The following is a 23,082-nucleotide window of genomic DNA, read 5'->3' as shown; positions in this document are numbered from 1 at the left end:
CCTACTACCCTACCCTACCCTACCCTACTCTACCCTACCCTACCCCTACCCTACCCCTACCCTACCCTACCCCTACACTACCCTACCATACCCTACCCTACCCTACCATACCCTACGCTACCCTACCCTACCCCTACACTACCCTAACCTACCCTACCCTACCCTACTCCTACACTACCCTACCCTACCCCTACCCTACCCTACCCTACCCTACCCTTACACTACCCTACCCTACCCTACCCTACCATACCCTACCATACCCTACCCCTACCCATACCCATACACTACCCTAACCTACCCTACCCCTACCCTACCCTACCCTACCCTACCCTACCCTACCCCTACCCCTACTCTACCCTTCCCTACCCTACCCCTACCCTACCCTACCCTACCCTACACTACACTACCACCGACAGTCCAAGTTTCAGCTAAATCGGCCCAGAAACGGCTGAGATTTTGCAAAAATAAATTAATTGTATTTACTGGCGAATCCTCTTGGCGAGCGGTGCCCAGCGTCGGTATTCATTGTCAAAGGTCAACGACCTGCCGATATGCTTTTCACTCAGGTTTTTAAGCGAACAACTGAGCCTAAAGCACGTGCCTTCTGCTCGGCACTGGTCGCGGCCCCACCACGTGCACACCGCTGAACCCACACCGTCGAAAATTTAATACGACAAATGAGTGCACGCGCTCGACTTACAGCGAAAATTTCACCCCCGTAGCCCTTACCGTTCCCGAGCCATAGCCTGTTTTTGCCGATTCTAATGCTAACCCTATGGCGCACATGAGCACGCGCCACGGGCGCACCCCCGGCCGCATCGTGCCCAAAATTTGATACGACCTGTTCATTTACGTGACCCACGAGTGGTAAAAATTTCACCATCCTGCGTCAATCGACGGCGCCGCAATAAGCGTTTTTGGGAGTAACCCCGACGGCGGCGTGGGCGTGGGCGGCGGCGGACTTTTTAAGATTTATAATAGTAGATAAACATATGATCACACACATAAATATATGCAAACATTATTACTGTTCACTTCATAACTACGTACGATCAAGCGTGCAACTTGCGAACCGGGTAGGTAAAGCTTCAAGATACTCCTTTGCAGATAAATTCCGATCGGTAAGAAGTCCCAAGAAATGCTGGCTGCAAGTTTCTTGTAATTGTGCGGTGTCTTTTTACCGCACAAATATTGACACAGGACGTTGCAAACGTCATCATTTCGTCCTGCGTAGACAACAGCTCACGTTCGATCATGTATTCTAAACCACTCTACGACGGTTGTAACGTACACATGTGTGAACAATGCGATCCCCCAAAAAAGCCCCGACCCGAACAGGTCACACAACACGCTGAATGGTGAAACAGTTATCCATCTCACACCCATCTGATCTCTTCAGCAATGCCGCGACATTAGACCCATGCAGCAGTCACAACAAATGCAAAGTGCACACATTCAACGTCCCTTGTCAAAACGGTTTCAACGTTCAAACAAAACCTCCACGTGTCGTTACCATCATTCATGGGGACCATGCTGGACTGAGAAGTCAATGCTGTTGGTAGCATTGGCTAAGTCAAGTCACACCAGGCGGAGACACTGGTGGCGATCATATGCGAGACCAGCCGTTCTTGCAGCTCATAGCAGGGCGTCTGCTGTAACTTCACAACTTATATGTGTCAGACTTATGATGTCCAGACTCACCACCTTCAGCAAAAGCCAACCATCCCACACTCCACTGCCAGCCAGCGCAGGACGTGGATTGTCTCCGTTGGTAAAGCCGCTCCGACGAGCAATGAGGCGTGAGTGAGGCGTGAGCGCCGAATGAGCTCTCGTGATCGCTGAGGCCTCCCAGCTCACTCTCATGAGCTCTAGTCAGCCCCCCGCCGCCCCGCCGCCGCGGTCCTCCCGCCGTCACCCTTTCTCCGCTCACCAGGCCGTCACCGCCGGCCACCGCGTCCCTTCTTCTTGGAGTGGAGCCGCCGGCGGATGGCGGCGTCACCGTCATCGTCTCCATCCTCATCGTCACCGTCCGGCCGCCGTTTCCGCTTCCTGCCCGTCTCCTTGTCTCCGAGCGAGCGCAGCTCCTGCGCACAGAGACATCGTTAATAGACGAGCAGGTGTCTTATAAGGACTAAAGCTCGTACAGAGCTCCTAAAGCTGGCATGATGAACAGGACATGTCTTACAGTTCGCTATGACTGCAGCTCTCACACCCAGAACAGATGGGGGGAGGGGTCTTACAGACATCGCAATTCATACAGAAAGCGTCAGGGTAACACACGGATAGATGCGTCACAGTAACAGGAGCTCCTACAGACCATGAACAAGGTAACACCACGGTATTGACACGGTCACAAAAGTGGTACTCACCAGTTTGGCGTGCCGGTCGGCCTCCATGACCCGCTCCTGAAGCATCATCACCTCGTCCTCTGCGGCCGGGTACTGCGGCAGCTTCTTGCCTACGGGAAACAGACACAGGCACAGGTCAGAGACAGTCACAGGCCACAGATCAGCGGCCGGGTACTGTGGCAGCTTCGGGTCCAAGACGCACATCCCAGGCAAAAGGTAGGGGTAGGAAAGGTACCGAGAAGCAAACATTTTAAGGCTTATAATACGGACCCCGAACGAAAATTTTCTGCTCAGTTGTAAGTCACATAAATTGGTACATATACGTTGACTTGATTACTACTGACATGCCACTCAATCAAAATTCTGTCACAAACCTGCTGAAAAGTAACAACCGAATGTCTATGTCTTAGGCCTAGCACCTGAACCTTCCATCCCTTGCTGTACCAAAAACCGCCAACCGCAGGGGCAGTTAGCACTGGACCGGGCCGGGCGGTACGGTACGCCACGGCCACAATACCGACCGGCGTTACCAGCGGACGGCCCACGCCGGCGCTCTTCAGGAAAGTGTCGTTCCCGAAAAACGCACACCACAATGGGCCGCGACGAGCACCGACAGACGCCGACCGGCCGGCCGGGAAGATACCGACCGGCACGGCCACGCGGCCGACAGCAGCGGGTTTTGGAGACGGGAGGTAGACTGAAGCTGGAGGTTGTTGAAAGGGGCATCCCCAATTACATATACTCTACAACGCTTAATATGTGTCAGACTAGCTTATTAATCTCAAGTGGGTGAAGTGTGCTAAAAAGCAGAACATCCAAATCAATCAGATTTTGTAGCTTCACGTTCCTTGAACGTTCCTATACACGTCCAGATTCGATGTTGATAGCCTAATTTCACGGCTCCTTCCTACTGCCGCGCATAGCATGGCGACTCTGAAGTCTGAAAACACAACTCTAGCCCAACATAACTTTACTTTTCTCTCGCCCACAACCGCCGCCAAAAACCACAGCTGCCACCCTGAAGCTGTGACCACACCTCTCTCCGGGTATTCACCTATGAGGTGCTCAATGCGCTGATATAGCTCCACGTCATACTGCGTGACGACGGTGATGGAGCGGCCGGCGCGGCCGGCGCGCGCCGTCCGGCCCACTCGGTGGATGTACTCCTTACTGTGAGTCGGGATGTCGAAATTGACCACCACGTCCACATGTTCGATGTCCAGACCCCTGGCGGAAGAGGGATGGTGGGTTAGCTGGGGTGAACGACGGACTGAGCAGTTTTACAGTGTAGACTAGCTTATTAATCTCAATTGGATGAAGTGTGCTAAAAAATGGTACATCCGTATCAATCAGATTTTGAAGTTTCATGTTCCTAAAACGTTCCTACATACGTCCAGATTCGATGTTGATAGCCTAATAGGTACTAGCGTTGACGGTGCACAGTGCAGCGAGAAAACACGCTGATAAGCTAACGTATCTGCAGATAATGTATTGAATGCAGAAAAGTGGTTGATAATAATGTAATAGTGGTAATAATGGTAACAATGGTGGTTGCAGATAATATATTGAATGCAGAAAATTGGTAAGAACTGAATAAGATTTGCATAATGAAATAATAAATAAGCGTCCACACTAATTGTTCGTTGAATTGTTGGTTGATTACGTAGATCACATAAAAAGAAAGTGTTGGATGACCACTAAGCTAAGCATAACGCTTCGCCAAATCTAACAGAGCAGCACACATGCCGCTGTCACTCCCAGACCCCAAACACTGCGTGCAGAACTCACCTACTGGCCACGTCCGTTGCTAACAAGATGCTCTTATTTTTCGATTTGAACTTGTTCAGGGCGCCCAGTCGCTTGTTCATGTTCATCTGTCCGTGAAGTGGTATGGCCTGCGAATAAAGATGGCGTCAACGACCGTGGTAGAGCCAAGGTTTCCGCGTGAAGAGAGGGAGAAAAAAGGAGAAAGAATGGCAAGAAAGAGAGGAGACGATGAAAAAATACATTTTTTCGCTTTTTTCAGCATGCCACTATGTCTATCGCTATGACAGCGTGCTACTAACAATATAAGAATTCGTTGCTTTTGCAAGTTTTCATAAAAAGTTGTACCCCTTGTGATTCTACTCATGACAGTGTGATGAACACAGAAACAAGCCCATGGACCGGAAAATTAGCAGCCGAAAACACCGCTTGACGAGAATAAATGAGCGACAAGCTCCGGGAAACTGACCACTCTCAGATAAAACTTGCTACTCACTTCTTTCGACACCATTTCAATTCAATTCGCCCAAAAATATATTCCATTGTCTGGTTCCCGCTACACAAAATTGGAGAAGAACAATGGCACATATTAATTGGACGATTATTTGTTGACGCCATCGCACTGATAAAATGCCTGGAAAGGCCGGTTACTCCCGATGTGAGAAGGAAAATACACATCACGACTCTTATTTACCCTAGGTGTTGATGAAAACCATGAACGTTCTCAATAAAGAGCAAAAGATAGGGCTTGGTCGATACTGCTGCAAGTCAGTGCTTTGGTGTCTCAGAAGTAAAAAAGGTTGGAAGAAATGTCCAGATTCGTCGTACATTGGAAAAATACCAGTGAAATTGTGCAAAGTGCAAATGTATCTGAAGCCAGTTGTTAGGTCTTGACGATTAGGCCGAGCTAAATGATCAAGATAGCACAAACGAAAACTGATACCGATCAACAATTTCAGTGGCAGTTTTCTGACGGGAACCTACGGTGAACTTATTTTCTTTCAGGACATCACAAAGATCTGAGAAACAGGAAGTTTGATACAATGCGATGTGCTTAATATGTATCAGATTAAGATAGACTGAGTTTAGCATTTGTATGCAAATGTCACAGGCAACGCTGTACACATAAATTGCGCAACACGATGTTTAAGTTTCCGTTCATGGACCGGATCCTGTGCAGGAAAATTTACCGACGTCGCAAACACCAATTAGAATACTGGGCAACAAAAACTACAATAATTAGTACCAGCGCAAAGGAAAACGGTCAAGGTGAAACACAGCATAAATGACGCTGAACACTAGTCATAGCACTTGTACTGGCGATCATACGCTGCTGTAAACATCGACTACATGGGGAGCGCCCCCACTCCCTGATTCTGATTCGTTTACTCGTAAAGCTTCTGTGTGTCTTATACATGAGAAGGAACGGAAGGGAGGTTAGGAAAAACAAGGAATCAATGAAAAACTGAATCAAAGGTGAGGACAGAAATTACGAATAAACTGATAAGAAACACGATAAGTAATAATTCCAATAGTCCGATCGATGAAAGTGAAGAACAGGCTGCAACTGAAACCAATATGCGGGTGAGTGATAACTAGGCCAATACATCTGCTTACAAATGTCATGAAATATCTTATACGCCGATTTTGATCAAAGCCCGCAGCTCTCAGCGTATTCGAAATCGAATGTATGTAATGTATGTCTATGTACGAAATCGTGTGTATAAATAAAATGTAGTAATCTTACTACATTTTACACGACAGATCTACACTCCACGGAGGGAAATCCTGCTGCTCTATGAGCGTGTGAAGTCGGAGGCCCCTTGTAGTACCAAAATACCTAGCTAGGTAGAATAAAAACCGATTTCGTAATTAGCTAACCCACAGCGGTAAATTATTTTGCACCAGTGCATAACCATAACGTAAACCTACAGGTGCTTGGCAGAATTTATAGGCGAAGTGTCACGGTAGAGTCTTGCAGTGAGTAACAGAATCTAAGGATTGGTGCAAAAGGCACTGCTTGCTAAACCATCCCCACACCATCAGCTTCGCTGGAAATTTGACTGAAAGGGCCATGGTCGCTTCAGGAGCCCAAAGGCAATCCCACTAGCCACTTGGTGGATGCCATTCGCGCCGAAGCATTGTGTAGCTTGCCTTAGCGATATATCCGGTTAAGTGGCGGGAAAAGCCTGATTTATAATACTTTGACAGATGCGGTCACTGGTCTCTAACCCTGAATCACAAGTGATCTCCTATCCAGTAACAGAATACGTAAAATGGTCACCAATACACAAGTTACAGAACAGTTGTGTCGACGTTATGACGTAAAAAGATGCAAAATGAGCAGTGAATGGGCCTTTGGGACATAGAGATTAGAATATCATACATTGCACAGTCTCTGGCGGGCCCCGTACCCGAAGACCACTCTACTGGACCGGCAGCGCCACCTACCGGCAGTCCGAGGGCGTTCAGCAGAAAGGAGAGCCGCAGCGTGGTGTTGCACGTGCCGCAGAACACCATGAACGAGTTGCCGGCCAGCTCGTTCAGAATGTGCACCAGGTACACGTCCTGAAAAAAAAAATCAGATGGTCGTTAGAAAGGACAAAAACTGTTACCAGGCACTGGCTGGCACAAAAGATGGAGACATCCTAATATGTTGCCCCTAGTCTGGCTGCACGCTGGTCGGCGGATCCAGCACTGAGCAGATGACACTCTGACAACTAACTGCGCAACCACACACCAGAGAATATACATATCGTATGCTGTAATCCGTCCAGTGCCGCACTAGCAACCTGTCCCCTCTCCCCTCAGCATGTTAGTCGATGAAATCACCATGCATTTGGCAGATGTGAAGCTACATTACGGCCGTTTACTTAATCTTCAGTAGGCATAAAGCTAAATTGGCTGAATCACTCACCTTATATTTGGCCGGTATGAAGAGGTAGTACTGCTGCAGCTTGTCCACTGTCTGGTACTTGCTCGATACCTCCACCTTGACCGCGTCACGGAGCGCCGCACGCTGCAGCTTCTTCACCTGCGGGACGGAAAGAAATCAGTCAATATCAGTCGTCACGGAGCGCCGCCCGCTGCAGCTTCTTCACCTGTGAAACGGAAGGAACCCAGTCAATATATCAGTCGTCACGGAGCGACGCACGCTGCAGTTTCTTCACCTGAGGGCGCAGACACGAGGGAGTCAGTTACATTACATCCCTCATAAGTAGAGTGGACCTCAGGTAAGGACTGTCCTCAGTCACAAAATGTCCCCAAATGACTTTGTTTATGGGACATCACTCATGATAAGAATTCAGTCAGATTAGTTCAGCCCCAAAACCTAAGCTACCTACGTATCTTTATCTACTACGTATCTATTGCATATATATTACGTACTACTACGTATCTATCTACGTATCTTAAGGAATATCTTTAGCAGGCTGATGAAGGAGGCAGAAGCCACCGAAAGCTTCCAAGTGTATAGATACATTACTGGTGTCCAATAACTGTTTAAAGGGACCCTCCCACCTTAACATTAGATTTGAGTTGAGCTAGCCAAAATGGGGTCCCTGGCTCACAATTACCGGTTTCGGCACTCACAACATCGAGAAATGCCTTAAATCGGAAATATTGAATTTCAAAATTGCAGCATTTTGATTCAGAGGGGCTAATGCATAGGAATACCCCTCTGAATGTGTGACGTCAGCGCAGATATCTAACGATTTTTAAATGTTTGACTAAAACGTTTTGTAGCACGCGGTGGTATATGCTGCTTTGCGCGCAACAAATGCCGCACTTTCAAATAAAGTCGCTAGGAACAGCGGAGAACCCAAAAAGTAAACAAAAGTAAAAGTCTAATATCTTGAAAACCGGTGAATATTTTTCGATGAAATTTGGTAGATATTTGTTTTTGCTCTTTCTGAACCGAGCGACATCACTTTCATGCCAATTCATTAACTTTTTTGAAGGTGGGAGGGTCCCTTTAATAAGCTACGTAGTTATTAGGCTTCACAGACTGAACTCTGTCGCAGATTGGGCTCGGTCACACTGTCTCAAAGACGCTCTCGCACCTTTTTGGTCATGGTGGCGGAGAAGAGGAAGGTCTGCCGCTCGCGCGGGATGGCCTTCACAATCTTGTCCACCTCCACGCCGAAGTCCATGTTGAGAATCCGATCTGCTTCGTCCATGACCTGCGAGGAACAGCGGCTCAGGTAAGTAATGGCCGGCGATTGTTCATACTATGGATCTCGGTCGAGTCGACAGATAGCAGAACACTAGATAAGCCGACAGAAACGAGTAAGATCGTAAATTGCCTACACATGCTATTAACAGGTGAAAGCACACTCAACTACCTACTCGTAAGCTCCAAACGCTTCCAGGCAACCAAACAAATACGCATAATGCATACGGTTGAACTGCTACGGGCCCACTGTCAGCGACAGAACCATAACGTCCAGCCGTCATGCAGGCCCGCACAGATGTCACCACACCGTGAAGCAGCCCAGCTCCTTACCAAACATTTCAGCGACTTGAGTGTGAATCCCTTGGTGTTCTCCAGGTGGTCGACCAGCCGACCAGGCGTGGCGATGATGACGTGCGGCTTCTTGGCCAGCATCAGGCTCTGGGCCATCATGTCCATGCCGCCCACGATGACACAGCACTTGACGCCGATGGACGCTCCTGCGGCGGGCGAACATCGTGATGTAAAAATAGACATTAAATACACGCATCATTTGCCATGAACAAATTGCGACTATACTTTACCTTTAATAAACACATTTTGAGAAACAATATTTCGGGCTCGAGATATAACGGAGCTCTGAATAAATCAACTGTATGAATGAGAGGCGAGAACATGATCAATGATCATGTTTGAAGCTAACACTACGGCGCCTTAGCCACTCCCATCCACACCACTTATCATGCGTTCACCCACCTAGCGCCTCGAACTGCTCGGAGATCTGGTAGGCCAGCTCACGGGTCGGTGTCAGCACCAGGCCAAACAGCCGCTGCGGCGACTCGAGCAGACGCTGGAGGATCGGCAGTGCGAACGCACCCGTCTTGCCGGAGCCAGTCTCGGCCAGGCCGACCACGTCCTTACCTGCCGGTTGTTGCGAGGTCAGCGGTACAGGTCAGTTCAGAGGTCAACTGCATAGTACATGGCCAGCGGTCACCAGTGTAGGTTGGTACTTGGTAGTGCAAGTCAAAAAGTTTAACAGAATGATTCACGGACAAAGTACGCATTGCAAAAATACGTCGGACAAAAGTACATATGCAAATGTTCGTATGCAAAAGTACAAACTTTTGCTGATGTGTATTTGTCATACATACTTTTGTGATACATACATCTGTCTGCAGCCAGTACAGAACACATGCATGAGCATCGGCATTTCCTATCAGCAGCTCTCTCCCCATTGTTACCTTGCAGCGCGATCGGCACAGCCTCACACTGGATCTGCGTGGGCTTGCTCCATTTGAGACGTTCCGCAGCAGTGCACAGGACCTCTGTGATGCCCTGAGGGACAGACCGGGGCAGATCGTCAGACACAACACTGTGCAATCATACCTGGTTGATGACACCTGAGGGCTGTTCACGGGCCCTGGGTGCGGTAGGACTGTACACAGGCTCCAAGCTTTGCCCACTGCGTCCCTACGTCGGCCTTCCGTCACCGCACACAGCGACCGCTCTGGTCGGTCGGGACCGGCCACAGCGTTAGCTGTGTGCGGTCCACCGCACGCAGCCGTGTGATGTCATACTGACTACCCATCCCCTACCCCCACACCCACTGCACACACTGCACTCAGCAGCTTGCGGTGCCCGTGAACAGCCCTCTGAACTGCCCTTAAAAATCATGGAAGAAATCAAAATACAACCTGTCTTGAACAAATTGAAAAGTCTTTAAAATTAAAAGCCAAGCCCCTTTTCCAAGACAAGGGCCAACTCACCAGGTCTTTGAAGGTCAGCTTGTCCTGGTAGGCTGGGTTTTTGGTTTGTGGTGCATCCTCATGCTCTTCATCAGATGACATCTTTGATTATTTGACAATTCTACAACTCTAGGGTAAACAATACCTGCAACAAAGAATTCATATTAGGTAAAGTAGTGCGCTTAACCCCAAGTGAATTGTGAGCTTTCTTAGTTAGCACAATCAGCATTTCAAAGGGCCTATATGTATGTTATGCAAAAGTAAAGAAAATTAGTAATATCCCCTTGCCTACCAATCTTTAAGAAGCTGTCTGTGACCTAACAATTTCATATGTTGATTTGTAACAATCTCACTTTGGGTCTTGGGAGCAACCGCAGAATTTCTGATTGAAGATGTGCCAGAAAAAGTGAGTAGCATAGAGTTTTAAAAAGTCATTATTTTTACTTTTTTTGTAATGTTGCCATTAATCGTAAAATCATCATTATGAAATTATTATTTTCTGTATCTACATATTGCCATGAATGTTGTCGTTGATGTTCAAACAATTTTCTTTCAGAGTGCTGCTGAGGCCAGTCTTACCAACCAAAAAACAGCCACCTGCCGGAATGTTTTGCTTAATGACCTCTTCACATACAGAGCGTAAACACTAAACGCAATGGGCACGTAAGCGGAGAGGGCTTTACCGTTTACACTCTGTAATCTGTACCGTAAAACGGGGTGTTAAGGGACAGTTTTGAGGTGTTTTGTTATATAACTCAAGAAGGGTTGGAGATAGAAGCATCAAATTGTCAGCATTTTATGTGGAATTTGGTGCTTTACATGCCTGCCACATTAAAGTTTTTAAGATTTATACCTGCATATTATTTTTTATTACTTTTCATCACTGTCCCTTAGCACCCCAATGTGGGGTGTTAAGGGACACCTATATTATTCCAAGAAATGGTCATCAAATGCCCACAATTAGGGTGTTGAAGGGAACACAATTTATTTATTGAAATATTTTGCATATTCTGTCACAAAATAAGTCAGGTTCATTCACCACTAATGACCTTTTTAGCCAATTACGTGTAATGCAGTTTACGCTTGTGGAAAATGTGCTAATTATAAGGTAAACAGAACCAAAAAGTAATCTTCTGTCATCAATAAAAACCCATGTTGAAGCTAGTCACTTGTCATTATGTTGCCCTCTCTGTTTTAGCCTTTTTATGATGACATCACATTTACCTACATCAGTTTCCATTGACCCATCATTGTAAAAGAGAGTGTGAGATGTTTTGTTACATAACTTAAGATATGTTAGAGATAAAAGCATGAATTTGCCAGCATTTTATGTGGAATTTGGTGTTTTCCATGCCTACTGAAAGAAAACTTAATGAAATTATATTTATATATTATTTTTTATTTTTTTCTTCTCTGTCCCTATCCACCTCAAAATATGCATGTATCCAGAAAAGAGGAAGAGGATGATGAATGAATAGAGGGATTTGCACAAGTTTTTCAGGAAACATGTGTAATACATGTGACAATACACCTATGCATTCATTTTCCCTGTACACCCACTAGTTTATGTGGTACACACAGAGTTTTGGAGATGTTTCAATTTTGTGAAAATGTAGCATGATTTTCAACTCCATTTTTGAACCAAATCACTTGCATGAAAAACAATACCATTTTGTCCTATGGTTAAGAGCAAAACAGTGTCAACTACCACACTGAAGTTTTTATTGAACCTTCTCAAATAAGGAAGTTAATATGACTCAAAGTTTTTCCCATGCAACTGTCCCTTAACACCCCATTTTACGGTATGTGAATGTGAAGCGCCGAAGCGGTCTTTAGGCAAGAAATTCCGGCAGGCGGCTATTTTTCTGTTGGTAAAACTGGCCTCTGATCAATTTATGGAATAACCAGCTGATTGCTGATCAAATCTGACACCCACTGGCCACTGCCCAGATTCTTCAGAAAAACATCTTTAATCACCATTTTTGAGTGAATTCTCCAACTTTCCTATAGTATTCACTCATTACTTTATCTCCCAAGGAAAATAGTTTTTCTGTACCTATTTGTCAAGATAAGGTTTGATCTACAATTGTGGTTCTCTGCTCTGTTGAAACGAATATGAAACAGTGGAAATTTTAGGTTGTAAGTTTAGGTTTGTAGGTTGTTAGGTTGTAGGTTAGCAGGTTGGTTCTAGGTAAGTAGGTAAGGTTAGGTCATCAGGTTTGATTGTTATTTTCTTTTATTTGCGAGCCATGTCAGTATCATTTTTGGATTCAGCAGGGCATATTTTAACAAATTTTTACTGCGTCCCAAAGTTGAGAAGAGGGCACGTGCTACGACTAAAGGCAGTAGGCACAGCCACAGGGCAAGGAACAGAGTAGGGCACTGAGGAGGGCAGAAAGTAGGGCACGGCAGGTTACAGGGCATGGCACAGGACATTTTAGAGGGAAGGCCGGGTACAGGTCAGGGCAGACACTAGACAGCAGGGCACAGGTCATGGAACCGGACAGGGCACCCGGCACAGGGCAGGGACGCAGTGGGTCATATCAGCACTCAGCAGGGGCTTCGTCCCAAGGCGAGGGGGCTGCGTCCCAAAATGGGACGCAGTAAGTGGCTTAAAATATGCCCTGGGATTCAGGAAGTCAAATAATGTATCATTGTGAAAATTATCCTTGAAAAGTTGAAAACTTCTTAGGACTTTATCTTGACATTTACCATTTTTTTCTCCCCAATGGGTGGACCCGATACCACAAGTATAGACCTGTTGCCCTGTTTAATACTTGTAATAGTGAAGGCTGCATTTATAGCCATATACAAAATCAACTCATTGATCAATTAATATTTGGATTTTCACCTCGTAGTTTCCCAATTGAAATGCCATGTTTACCAGTCATTTAACAGAACAAGAACATTCAACGTATTGAAACCACAGGTAAATGCATAATGACTTCAAGCTTGTAATTTCAGCAAAATTAAAACATAAAATGAGGGCACTTCAAAATGGGCCTGTTCCAGCAGTGCACTTCAAATGATGTCTGCTTCTGACAAACACTTCGTTAAAAAAAAGAAATTGCGATCAAGAGCGTAGAATAAACGTTCAGGCTACCATCATCAAATCAATCCATAATTTCCCTGAGGAATGGGCAAAAACTCGTTTGGCAGTGATTGAAAGAATCCTCATAGTCACTTGAACACTTATATGCTCACAATACACAAAATAACCGAGAAATTCTACACAACCACACCCGTTGGACCATCACACGTGGTTACGCGCGGCCAACAATACGCAAATGCATATTGCTGTGTTCACTTATCGTTGAGAATTTGTATGTTAGTGATCTTTTGCAAGGCGCTCTAAAACTATCCAATGGAATCCTAGCATTGACTGTTATGCAGAACCAGCTGAAGCTAGGGAACAGTCTCTTCCGATAGCCTCCCTTTTCAGCGTCTTGAAGTCGATGCAAATGACGTTTTAAGCAGTCAACAAATTCAACTAGCAATAGAATGTTATATTATGAATTCAATTACTTCATATTTATACTTTAATGTTAAAAATAGATATGAATTTAATAAAAAAAAATTATATTTGATGAATAGTTGACATACAATATAAGTCCTCATTTTAAATGACGTCATTTCAAATAATAAGATTCCACACGTTACGAATGCCACGGTTGCCTGGTTGCTATGACAACCAGAAGGTGGCGATCGTCGTCTCGGATTTAGCGTTGACTTTAGTTTTATTTCGTGATAAATGTCATGAATAAATGAAATAACCGGTGAAGTAACCATAAGTTCCTGAACAAATGCTGGCACAACTCTATAGATAGATGGCCTTGGGCACAACACTACCCGGGTAAGACCTTTATTTCTTCATCTGTATGAAGTGAACTGAACTGCTGTCAAAGTGTCCACGGATTGCGGGTTTTCTGCTGAGAGGGCGTAAGCTTGGATTTGGCGTACTGTAAAAATATGTCGATGTTGATGTGTGCTCATTGTAACTTACAACTTATCAGTCATCCCTTCCCTGCGTAGTTTCAAAATCACCAAACGGTAAGTGAAAACTGCACTGTAAGTGAGATGGCTGTTTGTTGTTGTCATTTCGTCGCTGCCGCCGCTGTTGTTTTCCCTTCGCCTTACTGTCGATGCGTAGCCGACAGCCGTACAGCTCTGGATGATCCTGTGGGCGACCCTCGGCCTCAGTGCTACTTGAGTGCTACAACGATGTCGCTCCTCTGCACCTCCTTCCCCAGGCCATAACTTGGCAGGGTCGGGACTCGGGAAGGTTAAACGGTTTGCGAACGTGGTAGTGCAGCTCTTACGACGCCGTGCCGGTCACCGGACTGCTCGCACCCCGCCGACGGGAAGGGTGCCAGCCCGACCCTAAGTGGTGCCACTGGGCGGAGCCGGTCCGGTGGCCGGCTCGAAGTTGGTGGACGTCCTGAACGCTGGCGATCGGTCTCCGCCGGACGCCGGTGACTTGTGGAGGGCGTGGCGTCCTCCCGTCAGCTGTCCGTCGGTACCATCCGGTCGGCCAGGCCTGGACCCGCGCCATTGGCTGCGGCTCTGTGGCCGTGAGCCGTTTGGACGTCCAATGGGACTTGAGTCTGGTCGGGGGGCGCCCGCATCGCTAGCAATGTGGTGTCGGCTCTCTCTCTCGTTGCTTTCAACGCCGTAGCGCGAGGGAATCCACTGCGTCTGCATGTGAACCTGCCGACCCCCAGCTGTCAGTCATCGGAGTCAACACTAACTAAATGGCTATGGAAAACTCCATTGGTCCCGCATAAAGGGTTCCTGGATCGCCATTGATGTCGATCTTACATGTGCGCTTTCGGTACCTACTATCTACGATAAGCTTCAATGAACATGACTGGAGCGTAGATATGTCATATGAAAGCACTGAATAGTGGGAATGTGCGGTAGGCGTGGGTAAAGCGCTCATGCCTACAGGACAGCGATAAACGGTGATTTTATTTCACTACGCAGTGCGCTACCTAACCAAAGGTGTCACTATTTCAACTGACGATACTTTTGTACGTTTCCAGGACTCAGCCATGAAGTTAAGTTCTCTTTATTAGCAGAAGCAGTTTAATTATCGAAAGTACTAACATAAACCGAAGATGGAGTTCCAGTACGTTTATATCAAGAAGCGGTCCGAGTTCGGGCGGCAATGCTTCTTCACCAGTGAACCAGGTACGGATACGTAAGAAGTTTTACTGAGACCTGTCGGTCTTCGTATACCGTTCAATCGTAATGTTAGAACCATATGACGATAGTACTAATAACGATGATTATGTCGGTATCATCAATGCATGTCATGATAAAGTCATTCATCGTAAACACCCCTAGTGATCAGCTATGAGCCGTCTCTGGTCTTCATGGATAACTCTCTACAGTTCGCTAACGGCACGATCTCCTCCATGTCGACAGGCGCTCTGAGCTGTGACATTCCACCCGACCCGGAGCTGGCAGCCCAGTTCATCCACGTGAATCCCGTGCACCGCGGCACGCAGGTCGGATGTGAGATGTCCGAACACGAGGTAAGTTACGCGTAAAGTAATCTTGAGTTACACAATCGCGCCGTGTGTGTGGGTGTGCGTGTGTGCCTATTGCGGTTTGCGTTTATATAAAAATGTATTCATAGAAATTTAGGACCTTACGACTTACGAGACGTTAGCGATATTTTTTTTGTTGTTGTTACAGTGCAGTGGAGTTATGTAATGCTGTGGTTTCAATTCCACTTACGAGTAATGAATATATGACGTGTTATGCCTCTTTGGATGTCAAATCGGCTTACCGGTAAGAGGCACATTTTATTTTTACCGGACTAACCGTTTACCGTTACCGTTTCTGCGCCGATCGCAGAACTGAGCCTCCAGAGTTCCAAACTAACTCACCGTTCCCGTTCAGGTGAGCACGGACCGTGCCGAGTTCGCCACGACAGGCATCAATCACGCCGAGGGCGGCTGGGCGCGCGACATCAACCCGCAGGACGTCGAGCAGACCACCCGCTTCAAGAAGAAGGTGGAAAAGGACGACATGTACATGTCGTCGGTGCTTCAGCTCGGAGCGGTGAGTGAACGAGAGCGGTTGGCGAAGGGTGTAGACTGTTGAGTCTCGATCGTCAAGAGTCTGTGGACAGTGATGTCTTGACTACCTGAGGTGCCTCTTGAGAGATGCTTGCCGCTTATTTGGTTTTCGCCTCTGATGATGCTGCCGTCTCTTTTTTGCAGTTGATGGAGCACTGTATCAAGCAGAACAACACACTGGATATGTACGAGGAGTACTTTGGCGGCCAGCAGGACGGAGGGCCGGCTGGCGAGGGAGCTACCGGTGCCAAGACTGTCAACGTGTTCAGGGACCCGTGCCCTCAGCGGCGGGCGGTACGTAGTACTCAAGCGTGGTCGCCACTGCACTGGGCGGAGTCATGTGAAGCGGAACGTAACGTAACTCCCTCAACAAGGAACGATTTACGGTATTGTGATAGCATTATGGCGATCACTCTCCTTACAAGAATCTCGGGACGCTTTGATACTCGATGCTATTTTCTACCGAGTCAATATTTACGGCTCTGCCTCTATGAACCTTATTGTATACTCGTAACCCAACATTAAAATATTGTGTTTAGAAGCTGAACCATTATGCACGTTATATTTAAAACAAAAACTGCGCGTTATATGTGAGTGATGGTATTTAAATGTTATAAATTCAACATCTGTAACATTGTACACGGTTATTAAAAAAGCAGACACGCCGAGTTGCCGTAGTGTTTTCCTGAAGCATAGCTCAGCACTTATACGGCCGTGTCTGTGCGTGTCCAATTGCAGGTGTCCAGTCTCAGCTGGAGTCCGGACGCCACCCGGCTGGCCGCCGCCTACACCAGCCTCCGGTTCCAGTCCAGCGCCAGAGACCTGCCCGTGCAGTCGTTTGTCTGGGACGTGGGTGAGTTGGAAGGAGACGGTAGAGTGGAGAGGCTGGGAAAGGGTTGCTCTTCAAGTCTTCCTCGTGGCTGTCTAATGTCTAATTGAGTAGGCTTCCATTCCAGCTCGGCCCGTGTGTAAATCTAGCTCAGTCTGCCTAGCTTTTAAGTTCAGGTGTGTCTCATTTGAAAACCGAAACTCCCTTCCGTAACGACTCTTGGGTATGCTCAAAACTTCACCACCGTTTATTTTTGTGTAGTCGTCGTGAAATGCCCTTCACTTACGGATATGTCTAATCGCATTACCCGTCTGCGTGCCTCCCACAGAGAACCCGAGCCGTCCGGACTACACGCTCACGCCTCCCGACAGCCTGGTCTCGCTCGAGTTCAACCCGAAGGAGTCGTTTGTGCTGGCCGGCGGCACGTACCGCGGCCGGGTGTGCGTGTTTGACCGGCGGCGCGGCGCGCTGCCGGTCGACCTCAGTCCGCTGGAGACGGGACACGCCGACCCCGTCTACAGCACCGTCTGGGTCAACTCCAAGTCGGGAGCCGAGATATTCACCGCCTCCACGGATGGCATGGTGAGAATGGCGGCGGGACGGGCGAACTGCGAGCGTAGACGCCGCACATGACGGACGGGTCTGAAAAGTGTGACTCATGATCTGACTGTTACCATGTTTCTTTGCATATGTAGCTCCTTCATTTATGTCGATGCTTTTTTGTAGTTGAACTTCCTAACATATCCATGGCACATCGTTTACTGATCTGTAATTGAGCAGCCATTGAATGCCATAGAATTGCCGCTCATGCCGTCCCGCCTTCTTTCAATGAACCGAGGCCGTCCCCTGACTCTCCGTTGACACCAACAGGTGCTCTGGTGGGACACCAGAAAGCTGAGCGAACCCATCGAGTCTCTGATCCTAGACGTCAACAAGACCCAAGAGCCGTCACTGCGGGCCGCTCAGGGCGCTACAGTGCTCGAGTATGAGACCACGATCCCAACCAAGTTCATGATCGGCACTGAGCAGGGAACCGTCATCCAGTGTAACCGCAAGGGCAAGACGCAGACGGAAAAGATCGCTGCCGTGTATCAGGCGCATCTGGGACCCGTTCAACAGGTGGGTACAGCCGGGGTCGCATAGAAGACGTTTGGCTAGGACGTATGAACTGGGATCAATTACAGACGAAAAAATCCACCTGTTGCATGCTCGCATGTCTGTCGTTTCTTGCATAGAAGTGTGTATGACTTCCAGAATTCTTTCACCGTTCTAATGCACTGCGTTGCTCATGAACTTAACGCCGTCACAATATTCTATAGCATTGCCGTCTGATGTTGAACTTTTGATGTGCCGAAAGGTGCACTTGTTTCGGGTTTCATGAATGGATATACGTATGTTAGCGTTTTGGAATATGTCGTGACTTTGCCATTGCTTTTTTCTGTTTTATCGCACATTTATTTCGTTTGTTGGTGCACACAGGTGCAGCGTAACCCGGCGTTCCTGAAGAACTTCATCACGATCGGCGACTGGTCTGCCAAAGTGTGGTCAGAGGACTGCAAGGAGAGTGCCATCTTCTGGACCAAGTGGGTAACGGTATCGGGTCGGGTGATGGCTCTTCTCTCTAACTCGCTGACGTCCGTGAGTCGAGCTGGAAGCTCGTGTTGTTGTATCGTGTATTTCGATCATGTCATTATTTTAGAAATATATGGGGACACTGTGCTGAAAGGTATGACTGTTACCATGTGCTCTCTGTTGCGGCCAGTATCCGGCTGAGTCCGGTCTGCAGTCTGATTGCACTATGTACTCTGTATCATGTTCCATTCCCGGCTAGGTGCGACTGACGGGCGGTTTCTGGATTCTGACTGTGCCGTTTTCTCTGTATTCCGTTTTAGTCCGGGTGAGGTGCGTCTGACGGGCGGCTCGTGGAGTCCCAGTCGGCCGTCGGTGTTCTTCACCAGCAAGGCGGACGGAACGGTGGATGTGTGGGACGTGCTGTACCAGCAGCGGCTGCCCGTGCTCACCATACAGGTTCGTAGATAACACAGCCTCGTCGTTACAGGCCAGTAGATGGCGCAGACTATGGTACGGTCATGCTACAGCAGTGCCCGCACTCGCAATTAACAGGCCGAAGCCAGGCATAGAACACAGCCTCTCGTCACGTCACAGGCTAGTTGTTATAGCCGTGCTGCCTTTTTCAACGTAATTCCGTGCGCTGATGAGGGTATATCTATAGCTGTCGCGCCGTTTCAGGTGGGTGACAGTCCGCTGGAGACGCTGCGTGTCCAGGAGGCGGGCGCCCTGCTGGCTGCCGGCAGCGCTGACGGACAGATCACCCTACTGGAGCTGTCAGACACGCTGGTCAATTCGGGCAAAAACGACCGGCTGGTGCTCACTGCGGTACGTACTGCACGCGGTGGGCTCCATATGTAACGTTCAGCTATTAGTAAACTTCCACGCTGTTTCTTGGTCGAGGTATAGCATGATAACATCATATAGATTGATGAGTAAAACCTTGTGTATCCACTTGTGGGATGTGAATTTCATCAGTGTCCTGACGCGACTGGCTGGTTGGTAGATGTTTGAGCGGGAGACACGCCGTGAGAAGATACTCGAGGGAAAGAACAGGGAGGCACGCCTGCTCAAGAAGATGAAGGAGGGCAACTCGGCAGGTCGGTGGCCAGTAATTTGCGAAATTCTCTTTTTCGACCGTTTAGTGTCGGTTCGCGGTCGTTATGTGTCGGTCTCCGCCCCTGTGCCGTCCAGTGTCGGAAAGTTCAGTCGTTTTACGATTCTCTGTTCTGTCGTTCAGTATCGGAGCGTTCGTCGACCATCTCTCCGGGTCTGACGGCCAGCGCCCGACTGGAGAAGGAACAGACGGAGGTGGAGCTCATCGAGGACGCCCAGTCCACCTTCTTCGATACCGTCTGCCAGGTGGGCGCATATGATGTAGAGTCTGACGTCAGGTCAGAGCACTGCTGCCTTTATATACGAAACCGTCTGCCAGGTTAGAGCTGTTTCCATTATGCATACTTAGATGGACGAAATTGTGGGTGGATAGCCCGCTGTCTTCCCTTTTCTGGTGTCAGTAGATGAGCCATTGTGTAATACATTACTGATTCTCCTCCCATAATGCTTGTAGGTTCAGCGATTCTGTATACTCCGTGTAACTGACTCGCCATCCGTTTCCTGCAGGTGAAGTCGGCTCGTCGGGACGTTCAGATGTCTCAGATGGCCGAGAAGGGAGTGGTCGCAGATCTGGACGGGGCAGAGTTCCAGGCTCCCGATCTGGCCGCCGCAGACGACGCCGACCAGCCTCCAGGTGAGTTCGGCCAGCCATCATGGTTCTCGGCTTCAAGTCACTGCCGGATGCAAAGCTGCTTGTTGGAGCACTTCACGGCACAGTGGCAATTCTTGCACGTTTTCTGAGCTTTTTGTAGCTCATGTTACTTTGTTAAGCGCACAGTATGCTTATGAGCGCATGTCATTGATCTAAAGCGACCCTTTAATGCTTGATATGGAAGGAAGTTTTTTTTTCTTCAAAATTTCACACAGAATAGAACGTTTTTATTCCGTAAAATAAACATCGGCTTCAGGATACTATAGGGCAGTGTATATCCTCATTTCCTCCTGCATGTTGCCCGGTTGATTCCCGTCCCTTTCACTATCCTCTCCCCGCCGTCCTGTAGACGCCGTCAGCGGGACCGCCGTCCCCGGCTCCGCCAGTCGCCAGTCGGCCACCAAAGTCAGCTCCACCACCGGCAAACGATCCTCCACCATCGCCAAGAAATCCTCCACCTCCGCCGCCACCGCGGACGTCTCCTCCACTGCCGCCACCAAGGCGTCCTCCACTGGAGCTCCTGCTCCGGAGTCGGAGACGGAGACCACCTCTCCGACTGACGCCACGGAGACGGAGACGGCCGGCAGCTCGAGCCTGGTGACGGCCGTGGATGACCCGGCGGCGCTGGGCCGGGCGCTGTCCGTGGCAGAGCAGATCGCTCGGGTGGTGGATAGTCTGGAGGAGGCGGTGGATGATCTGTTGGATCCGACCAGTGAGGAGACGGGAGCTACCGAGGATCAGAGCACGGAACAGACCGAGTCGTAAATGGGTAGGTAGAGCGGCTACTGGCTGGGGAACAGCGGGCTCAGCCGAGCAGGGTGAGATGCAGTTGAGAGGGGCAGCCTACGATTGAACGGCTGAGAGGAACACTGGGTTCAGTTCAGACCAGTTGCCGCTCTCATAGCCCCAGAAAGATGAACTGTGGACTCACGCATTGCCATTTACAAAAATAGCAAACACCTAATAGAAACGATGGGCTGAAATTCAAGGGATAGCGGATGATTGTAATGACACCGAGTCTTTCATTTTGCCTAAAACCGTGCTTCATAACGTGAGCAAAAAATGTCTTGCGCCACACAAACTTATGTGATGTTCTCTATTATCGTGCAGCAATCGATGATGTTAAACAGAGCCGGTCATATTTGTGTCGCACTCGCATTATTTCTATGTTTGTTGTGCAGTTATGTTACTTATTTGCCGACATTCCGCATGTATATTGATCACCAATTATGCACGGTAAATTGTCGGGATTGGACCGACCTCGTTGATTGTTGCATGCTTTTGTCATTCAATACAACTTTTGTTCCTTTCACCTCCGGATGTGTTTCACTTCACTCGAATGCACGACTGTTCAGAAGAACGATTTGCAAAGTTTAATGCAGTAGACCCAATCCAGCAGAGCTCCTTTGGACCCGCACAGCTTCGAGCCCGACCGTGAAGGATGAATGCACGCTCGACGCTCGTGGATTACAGGTGAGCCATTTGAGGAACCGGGCTTCATTCACGCAGCCTACAGCCATGCACTTTGTTTAGCTAAGTGGTACACATTGTACCAGTCTTTTTCGATCGCTATAACGTTAGAAAACTTACAACAGACTATCGATAATTCGTAGGAACTTCGAATCGAATCGAAATTCGTAGGAACTTCGAATCGAATCTTGTGGTGTCGTTTCTGTATGGACTGCTCTCTCCGAAACAATAGATATTCGATCGTTTCTTTCTTAGCATTGACGAGACAACAACCGATCGCCTTTGTTTTCTGTTTGAGCGTCGTAACATGTTTGCTAGTAAAGAGTGTCTGATTGACTTCTCACCACCCTCTCCTCCCCCAGCCGCTCCGGCGCCGGTCCGCCGCTCTACCGTTGGGCTATCGCTCGCTCCTGCTGCCTCTCGGCTGCTACAGGCACCCCTGGCCCCCGCCCAGCGCCTGGCGCGTCCGCTGCGGACCGACCAGCCCACAGGAGAGTCACAGCAGGGGGAGGTGGTGGTGCCCGTGCCGCGGCCGACGCAGGGACGGAGCAATGGGACGCACGGTAGGTGGAAACGTATTTGTATGTTTCTGAATGTAACAGGGGTATCATAAAGGGGTACAGGTGTGTCACAGTGGTGTCAGGAGTGTCACATGGGCGTTAGGAGTGTTATAGGGGTGTCAGTATAATGTCAAAGAGGTGGCACGCTGACGCATTGTCTGAGGACTGAACGTCTGGTCCGTCTGGGACCAGACCGTCAGGCCAGGCCGGCCGGTCCGTTTGGTCTGGCTTTTCGTGTCACCACCATTTTGATCGTATGAGGGCGTCAGTTCTCGTCTGAGGGATGCCACTCTCCAGTCTCCCGCTATGCATCCCGTGTAGTCAGCTTTAGCAAGCATCGGGAGAGGGTCCCCGCCGCAGTTCACTGTGGTGGTATACTGACCCGCAATGCTCGTGTGTCCAGCGGTACAGTCTACCTACCATAGTTCATCAAGCGGTTTTGACTGGGGCATGACATGATTCTAATAAAACAGAGCCAGAGTGACGAAAGGACGTAAAGAAATGAGTGCGAAGGAGGGGGATTAAAAGAACGACCACAAATTTATCCCCAGAGTCCAGTAGCGGCGTCTGACGGTCGTTAAATCTGCCCCGTCTTCAATCAACGAGAAGTGAGAGGGCGGCCGGGACGGCATCTGACGATTGTCTGGTCTTTCTGTCCGAACAGGCCTGTCACGTCGCCAGTCAACGGCCGTCCGTCAGCCGACAGAGTACAGCAGCGACTCCAGCTGGGCGTCTGACGAGTCGCCCGGGTCTCCGTCCCCTCCTCCAGCCG

General features: G+C 48.6%; 2 protein-coding genes across 8 annotated transcripts; one reads left to right on the top strand and one right to left on the bottom strand.

Moving 5' to 3' along the window:
* Positions 1-1,242: 1,242 nt before the first annotated feature.
* LOC122379057 (probable ATP-dependent RNA helicase DDX47) lies at positions 1,243-13,324 on the bottom strand. Of its 7 annotated transcripts, none has more exons than XM_043360948.1 (12): positions 13,271-13,324; positions 10,050-10,173; positions 9,525-9,618; positions 9,040-9,204; positions 8,617-8,783; positions 8,174-8,293; positions 7,030-7,146; positions 6,564-6,680; positions 4,137-4,243; positions 3,403-3,575; positions 2,370-2,458; positions 1,243-2,084 (listed from the first exon to the last, which is right to left on the bottom strand). In XM_043360948.1, exons 2-12 carry the CDS (start codon positions 10,128-10,130, stop codon positions 1,938-1,940), a joined length of 1,377 nt encoding a protein of 458 aa, XP_043216883.1. In that variant the 5' UTR covers positions 10,131-10,173; positions 13,271-13,324; the 3' UTR covers positions 1,243-1,937. The 7 variants fall into 7 exon arrangements, with proteins under 7 accessions (XP_043216883.1, XP_043216874.1, XP_043216892.1 ...); XM_043360939.1 differs by having other exon boundaries at positions 13,233-13,304; XM_043360957.1 differs by having other exon boundaries at positions 13,261-13,304.
* Positions 13,325-13,710: 386 nt separating this feature from the next.
* LOC122379052 (dynein intermediate chain 3, ciliary-like) lies at positions 13,711-21,592 on the top strand. Its single transcript, XM_043360925.1, has 15 exons — positions 13,711-13,881; positions 15,071-15,218; positions 15,456-15,565; positions 15,936-16,097; positions 16,259-16,408; positions 16,853-16,967; positions 17,272-17,525; positions 17,814-18,062; positions 18,423-18,526; positions 18,836-18,971; positions 19,194-19,340; positions 19,519-19,612; positions 19,753-19,874; positions 20,136-20,262; positions 20,630-21,592. The coding sequence occupies exons 2-15, from the start codon at positions 15,146-15,148 to the stop codon at positions 21,043-21,045; spliced, it is 2,259 nt and encodes a 752-aa protein (XP_043216860.1). The 5' UTR covers positions 13,711-13,881; positions 15,071-15,145; the 3' UTR covers positions 21,046-21,592.
* The last annotated feature ends 1,490 nt before the right edge of the window (positions 21,593-23,082 follow it).

Source organism: Amphibalanus amphitrite, unplaced genomic scaffold, assembly GCF_019059575.1.
Source record: "Amphibalanus amphitrite isolate SeventyFive unplaced genomic scaffold, NRLGWU_Aamphi_draft 000007F_arrow, whole genome shotgun sequence".
In the NCBI taxonomy this organism is placed as follows: Eukaryota; Metazoa; Arthropoda; class Thecostraca; order Balanomorpha; family Balanidae; genus Amphibalanus; species Amphibalanus amphitrite.
This window is presented reverse-complemented; position numbering and strand designations above follow the sequence as displayed.